Below are 8964 nucleotides of genomic sequence, written 5' to 3'. Positions count from 1 at the left end.
TATATATATATTATTTTTCTTTTTAATCTCTTTTTTCATTTTCTTATCATTTAAAGTATATATCTCATAAAAAGTTTTGCAACTATAGGTATTATTTAAATTTTCTGGAAATTTTATATGATTAATATAAGCTAATGATTAAGATTCAAGTAAATGTATGTGCAGTGTTTATAGTTATACTTATGTATATCAGCTGATCATGACATACGAAATGTTTTATGTTAATTATTTTATCAAATGAAAAAAGCGTTTTTTTTTTATTTTTATTTAATGTTGTGTGAATTTTCTATTTAGAACATTCTTTAGGAACAGAATAGAATAATTTTTTCAAATTAACAGTATTTTCGAATTCTTAGAGAGGTATTATGCAATAATATAATGATTGAAGAGATATGCAGATATTTTTAAACAATATTATTTTGTAGTGTCTTCTAACAGTTTTGAGAAGTTTAAAGCTTATATAAGTCATATCAATTCGAACATAAATCTGTTTTTGTTTGAAAATCAAATAAAATAATAATATTTTTACAATAGGATGCATATATCAAGATATGGTATCCAGATTAAACTATTAACAAAATATTACAACATCGAGATATAAATCAGCAAAGATGCATACAATACAAGCGAGGAAAAGAATGAGAGAGAAAGAAAGAGAGAAAGAGATTAAATTCGCAGAATACTTTCGAGATAAAATATATTTAATTACCTTCGTAGAAAAACCTCGATCGCATATGCTGCATTTGAAAGGTCGCTCCTTCGTATGACTCCGGTAATGAATCTCCAATGCAGATTGGCACGCGAACGTCTTGTAGCAGAATTTACATGTGGTGTTGCCACGTACTGTAACAAATTGTATCTCTTTACATTTTCGATTCAATTCTTCATGTATATATGTATTTCAAGGAATTACACTGCAAAAATATTTTTAATACATCGCGTTTTCATTTTGCTCTATTAATGCTTTACATTATATATATTTGTTCCCGATTCTAAAATCATAATATACACCTATACAGAAACTATGCATTTCGCAGATTATCTTCGTACATGTTCAAATTATTAAAATGCTAACATTTCGTTAACATTGTAGTTTACATTGTAGATTATCAGGACGAATAGCTTGATTCTGATGAAAATATACAAGGTGAAGCATTTCTAGTTGCGCAGTAGGAATTTGAGGCAAAATTTGATTGGCTATTTAATATGCTAACATTATTATACGCAGCACAAAGTGAGGACAAAAATTTATTGATTGTTTTCACTATTCCTGTCGCCAATGCTTCATCTTGTGTATTTTCATCATATTCCTTATGAGATGAAGCACAATTTTCACGAAACGTTATGGCATACGGTGATCACAAATTGTATTATAATATTTTTTAGACTTACTTTCTATGCAGAAGCTATGTTTCATGAATTATCTCCGTATTCTTCCAGATTGTCCATTATTAAGGCTAGAGCACAGATCTTTGCATGTCGCATATAGCATAAGAGAATCAACCAATCAGAGTCTTTTGTAGAAAGAAAATACTCTAATTGGTTGGTTCTCTTATATGCATTTTGTTCCGTATCTGCATAGAAAATACCCGTGGAAGTATAAAAAATATTATAATATATAATCTGTCAAGGAAGAGTGCGATCGGCATAAATCTTATGTGAATTTTATTTGCGAAGAAATTCTGTGCGAGATAGAAAAATTGTAGTATTGATTATGATGCATTATAGAACTCAATTGGTTATATATATATTTTTAAAGAAATAATATTTTTAATGCGGAAATCCATCTATTCTTATGTATTTTGAGTCGCTAATAACGAATCTAATATTAAAATAGGATCATCCAGGGCAAATTTTTTTGCTCTGGATTAAAAATTTGCCCTCGATGGTCTTATTTTGATGTTAGATTCGTATTCAGTGACTCAAAATACATAAGAATAGGTGGGTCTTCACTCCAGAGTACTTTTTTTTGTGAGCCTTTTGTGTTATTAAAAGTTCTTCGACAGATCATATTTTCTTCATTTAAATAAAGTTAGTCACGATTTTCGAATACAGTGTTAAAATATATGGAATATCAATAAGAGACTATTGATGAATTGTCAAAAATAGTTCAATCTATTTTAATAAATCTTTTCTTGATTCTAATTTTATTAAAAATAGCTGCATTCTCACAAAAATAAACTTTTATGACATAAATGCAATTTGTTCTATAAAAGTATAACTGATGTAATTTCAACATATCTTTCGTATTTTATCGCTTCGATAGATCAATGGTATTATATGTTTCATACCTACTGCTTCTGCTATTTGTTTAAAATGTCTTAGGTTTTTTTTGTGGTCGTTTTTTATTTTCGGTTCTTTCAAGAGCATGTAAAAGAAAACAGCTTCGAATTTTTTAGCGTATGCGATACTCATTGTTAAATATGTCGTTCTTTAGTAAAATCAGACAATAAGTAAAATTCTCTGTATAATATATAAGGGAGCTATTCTGCTCGTTCAAAAATGTTTGACATGACGATCTCTAAAAAGTTTACTCGGTTACACAGATTATGTTGTAAAATTGATAAAAAGTATGCCTAAAGATGATCGATAATAACTGACAATAGCGATAATTGAATGATTTATTAATACAAAAATGTTGTAGTAATGATTATGTAATAAATATTATACTTATATACTTTTTTTTATTTTTTTAAAGTTTATTAATTTAAAAGTTATGTTGGTCATGCTTTTATTAAACAATGAATGAATATTGCAAATAATTAGGTTATTTTTTTAAATTGATTTAATGATTCATAAAAATCATATTTTGAAATTATATCTTGAAGATACTAAATAATTATCGATAATGATGGTAACGGGATCATTGATTAATCGCAAGTTAGTTGTAATCGAATATTAAATGTATTTTTATCATCATAGTTCATTTAAAATTAAAGCAATTTAAAGTTACCGATCGTCCTTTTCTTTAACGCATTTACTATGATGTAAAAAGAAAGTGATACACAGTAAGTGACAGATAGTAGAAATATCTGTCAATCAATCACGTTTTGAACTCATTTACAGAAGTTCACGCGATTCATCCGCGTCGCAAATAAGATCAATTTCTGATTCGAGAAATTGCGCAATGAGTTACATTTTTTTTTATACCATATTTATTTACATATTTTAATACAACTAAAATTGTACTATTTTAAGATTATAATCTCAGTAAGTATTTATTAATAATTACAAAAAAATTTATCTAAATAAAATGAAAAAGAATAATAGAAAAAATGAGAATTATGGTGCAAGAATAAATTGTACAAAAAAATTTATAATAAAAAAGTTTATTTTCCTAGTATTTTTTCTCAATAACTAAATCCCTAGATAATAAATATATTATCTAGGGATGCACCGGATCGTAAAATTATCGGATATCAAAAAAGAATGTAAGATCGGATATCCAATATCCGATCGGATATTCGGGAAAGCAATGTTTCGAATCGGATATCCAATATCCGATCGGATATTCGGGGAAGCAATGTTTCGAATCGGATATCCAATATTTTTCGAATATCTGACCGGATTTCGGGACAATGTCTAAAAAAAAAGTTGAGTAAAAAAAGAAAAAAGGAGGCAAAAAGGAAAAGAGACTATAAGAGAAAAATAGTGATAATAATTATGATTTTAATGTTATCATCTGAGTTTGATTAGCAGATTAGGAATAGAGATAGTAGAAAAAAAATTGTAATTTTGCAGCAATATACAAGATATTATAGCATTATGAATATGAATATTTATAGAATACTTATATAATAAAAAATCAACAATTTAATATAAAATTTCAACCGGATATATTCCAGGACTGTGATTAGAAATACACCGGAAAATATCCAGCATCCGGTATTATCCAACACTTTTTTACTATTCGACCGGAGTCAGACATCATTAGTATCTGAGAATATATCCGATTGAAGTTTGATATTATTAAATTGTTGATTTTTTTTCTTATACAAATGTTCTAGACAACAAGTATGCGTATTTATGATGCTATAGTATTTTAATATTGTTGCAAAATTACAATCTTTTTCTCTATATTTTTCTTTTTTTTTAGAAGACACTTTCGGAATCGATCGAATATTCAGAAAATATCGGTTATCCGATATTACATTCTGTCTGAATATGCGATATCTAATAATTTTACGATCTGATACATCCTTATTAATAATATCTGACTATCCGGTTGGATAATAAAAAGTGCTGGATAATATCGGATATCGAATACTTTTTGGATATTCAGTGCATTCCTAATATTATCAAGATTATTAAACTTTATTATTACTTTTTTATTATTACTGTGACAAAGTTGTCGTTTATTATTTAGAAAAACATTATTAATAAATAAAGGTTAATAAAAATTTTATGCTCAACGAGCATAAAATAAATATGAAATAAGAAGCAGTATTTCATCGAATAAATAAATAAATAAAGATTAAAAAAATCAAAAATTGATAGAAGAAAAGTGAAAAAGTGTAAGCAGAAAAGGCTTTGATTTTTTCATCCCATTCTTAAAAACACAATTTTATTAACTTAAGATTAGATGAAATTTTCAATTTGGCAATGTACTGACGTCTATTCACTGCCCACATTTATTTTTAAATTTTTAATATTTTTGAATAATTTTAATATTTTTTAATATTTTTTCAATATTTTTAATATTGTATTGTATATAAGATTTTATTTCAAAATCGAAGCTACTTGTGTACCTCGCATAAAATTTATTGTCTTATCTTCATCTGAAGCTGACTCATTTTGCATCTAATAAACAACGAGCTACTTTTAAATTATCAAAACTGTATTACCGATTGCAACGGATAATTACTATATTACGATTTTTATTACTATATCATATTATTACTATTTGGTGATATTCGTAATCCGTTCTTATTTTAAAACTATCTTTAATAATGTCTTAAGATGATGCAACTCTCTGATTAGTTCATGATACATATCTTCAGATATCTTAAGATTGTACTTAAGATAATCTTAAATACAAAACCAGATTATGAACATCGACATATTGTCATTGTTTTATTATTTTTACGTATTGTTATTATGTTTATTATTTTCTTTTGTTAATAGCTTCATACAGCACAGAAAGATTACAGAAACATTGCAGAATGATTTCACTGAAACATTGTAATATTATATGGTTGTGAAATGTTGCTGAATTATTGTTGCAAAATTCTAATAATATTAAGATGTTCGCTTTTTGTTATATTACAACAAAACGTTCCAACAATATTGCAATGTAATGCATTTAGATAAATTTTTTATGAAGATTCTAAAATGAAAACTATTTTCTGTACATATATTTCATTAACTTTAATTTTTCTACAAATCACATTTCTAGTGATATGTGCTTTCCAAAAGCAATTTTTTTATAATAAAATCATAAAAATATTCCAATAAATGTATTATTAATTCTGAAGGATATATTTATAAGAAGAAAGAATAAAGTATGTGTGCCCCGAACAAACTACAAATATTATCACATTAACATAATAATATAGTCGCTTGGTAAGTTAATCATGGATTAAGTTAATCGCAGTGATTCTTTTTAATTCGCCACTCTGAGTCAACTGAAATCGATTAAAAAATAACGGTATGAAATTTATCACTAAAAGGCGCTGGTTTATTCTTGCATTCATAAATACATCATCGATCACATAATTAATATTTCGATAAATTGTTTTCAGCAGCTTAATTACCTAATGTCTTATCCGATAATGATGCATTGATTGCACCCAAACTCGATATTGTATAATTTTTTGATTTCATATTTAAAACAAATATAAAACTTATGACAGACTGCACTAGTGCGCACTAAGTGTAAACTTTTTCGGTGCCACACATTCGGGTTGTGCGCAGTGCATTCAGGTTGCCGTATTCAAATGAAAATCCAGTATAGTGCTGAATTTGTATTCAGATTGCAATAACTGAATGAACCGAATGAGTTCAAGAAATGTTGCACTGACATTTTTGTGTACGAACAAACAAAACTAATTTGGCAACAAAAAATTACAAAATGGTGCATAAAGAAAGACTAAATTATTTATTATAAATGAATTATTAGAAACAAGTAGTAGCAATGATGAAATAGAAGATATATTATGTGTAATAAAAGAAGAAAGGCCAAAAGATAAAAATTATGTGGACATCGTGATTGAATACTCGGACAAAGAAGAATATAATTATATATGATAAAAAACAAATATTTTTGATAATGAAAATATTTATGTTTGCTGTCATTAGTTGTAATATACATTATTTCAAATTTAATTCTGCATCAGGTCACATCAATCTAGTGTAGTTCTGCACTTGCATCGTGTCAGGGCAGCACTAGAATCGTGTTAATGCATATGTACCGAATGTGCCATTAGCTAACGAAATGGTCGTCAAATAATAGATTAACAAATTTTTTATTTTATTTTATTTAAATTAAATATTTTTATTTTATTTAAATATAAAAATTGATTATATTAATTATTATCATAAAAACGGGTATTGAACTGTATTATATAAATATTGTATTTAAAAAATTATATTTTTATATTATTATTATTGTAACAATTAAAGAATTATAATTTGCAATGTTTGAAGAATATATTACAGGCATATTACTGACATTTTGCAGATATATTGTTAATTTACACTTCTGTAATATTTCTGCAATGTTGCAACATTGCATTGTAGCAACATTGCTTCAGTCTTCTGTGCTGTATGAGTTTGAAACTAATAAACGTCAGCTAAATTTGCCTTATTTGTATTGAATATTATAATCGTAATTATAAGAAAGGATATGGGAAGGTAAATTTTTGTCATTTTTATTTCAAAATCAAATAAAACAATAATGATCTTTTTTATATAGAAACTACCCGCGTTTCGCGGATTATTTCCGTGTCTAGATTCATTATTAGAATGCTAACGTTTTGTGAACATTGCATTTATTTTATCAGAAAAGAAGCAGCTTGATATTGGAATTATCTCTTTTGTAGAATACTCTAATGATTACATTAATCCTCTAACATATCAATATTGGCCTAGTTTGCGATCTGTTCTATAATCTAACCTATGCCCTAACTTAAAACAGATTTTTAAACGTTTACATCATATAGACCTATGATACTTTTGGACCTAATATAAACCGCATTTAGTTCTACATGTAATTGCCAATTTAAGTTACGTTTCTAATAACATTTATTGCACGTTATATTTATAATAATTTATTTTACAACTATACGCATAATTGCACACCAACAAAATGTATAAAGTAGAGTTACCTATATACTTTATACTATTAGTATATACTTTATACTATTTTACGCATTTATAGATCAGTTTTAATCTATTTGCGTTTACATCACACGTTACATCTCATTAAATCATACAGTCTGAGATAGGAATCATCAAAAAAGGATCTGATCCAAGCCGGGTCGAGTCGCTTCACAAGCGTTTACACCGTCGCGGCCTATTGTATTTAAATCAAATATAGGGTATAAGTGGTGGACTAAACACACGATTAGAACTAATATAAACAGATATGATTCATTGCGATACGATAATTGATTTGTACTTTTCACTTTGTACTTTTTAGTTTATATCAATTTTTTTAGTCGTTAATATTTTCTCACATATAATATTCAACAATTATCTGAGAATTAGTTTTTACAGAACTAACAAAACTATTTTATTACAGCCCTATAATAACTCTTAAGTGAACTATATATATTCAGTCGCTCTCAATATCGTACTGTTGTCCGATCCACTCTGACTTATTTTAATCTTCATCTTGTATTATACATTTTGTACATTTATTTCCTAACATATATATACGTATATATATATATATATACACACACACACATTTCTTTTTAAGAATAGAATTCTAAAATGATATGTTCCAAAAAAAAAGATATAAAAAAAATGTTATATATATATATATATATATTTATTTAATATATATATTTAAAAAATTACCGCATAAGCGAATTTCTGCCCATATCACCAAATACTCGCTATCTGTTATGATTTCTAGACGCGCAGAGGGGAGTTTATTACGACGGCAATAGTTATGTACATATGACGGCGAAAGAAAACAATTCCTCGTGCTTCGTCGTATCTCACCCTATGCTTGTATTTGGCGGTGGGCGAATACCTGATCTTTAGAAATTAATATCTCGTCAACTATTGCGAAAATTGCAAAATGACAAATACACAATTTTTTTACTTAGTCCGCTCTACGGGCATACGAAAATTGTCTGAAATATTGTGGGATTCGTATATCCTGTATACGAGTATTAAAAATGTTAAATATTATATCTAAATTAAAACTCGAAACTAAGAAATAATAAAGTAAAAAATAATATTAAAATTATAAAATAAAAAATAATGCTAAAATATAATAATAAGAAATTATTTGAACGCATTATATATAACTAATATTCATAATATGTATCATCATTACTAAATTGTTATAGATAATGTGGCCATCTCTTTTTCAAATCGATATTGTTGATAGAAATAGTTAATAAGATTGATTTAAAGAATATTCCTTATTGTTGTTCGCTATCTTTTGCCATTTCTTCGTATTTTATAAACCTACTTGCCTTTGAATCTTTTCCAAGCGGACATCAATCGTTATTGTATTAATGTAGAATGATTAACTTCCAGTTGTTTTCTAATATTGAGGCCGAGTCTTCACTTTTAGTTTTCTAAATAAAAAAAAATAAAAATAAGCCAAAATAAGTAAATCGAAATTACACCGTTTTAAATACGATGAAATCACAAAGACATTCTGCACTCGTATGCGACGCGGTATCGCAAGAGATAGCGTATATACAATGAAAAACAGAAATTATCGCATAACATTAAGGAATATAAGAAAGACGATTAAGAAGTATAATAATATAGGTTATAATA

At 26.8% G+C, this 8964-nt stretch overlaps 1 protein-coding gene across 1 annotated transcript in view; it reads right to left on the bottom strand.

Annotated features, from left to right (window-relative positions):
* The window catches only part of LOC108694986 (homeotic protein spalt-major-like), a 90326-nt gene that overhangs the window by 3593 nt on the left and 77769 nt on the right, over positions 1–8964 (bottom strand). The window contains exon 3 of the mRNA XM_018204690.1: positions 710–843. Within this exon, the coding sequence (XP_018060179.1) occupies positions 710–843 (134 nt within the window). The remainder of the gene's footprint in view (positions 1–709; positions 844–8964) is intronic.

Source organism: Atta colombica, unplaced genomic scaffold (assembly GCF_001594045.1).
Source record: "Atta colombica isolate Treedump-2 unplaced genomic scaffold, Acol1.0 scaffold1, whole genome shotgun sequence".
NCBI classification, from domain to species: domain Eukaryota; kingdom Metazoa; phylum Arthropoda; class Insecta; order Hymenoptera; family Formicidae; genus Atta; species Atta colombica.
Note: the sequence above shows the minus strand (reverse complement) of the source record. Positions and strands in the feature narration are given on the sequence as shown.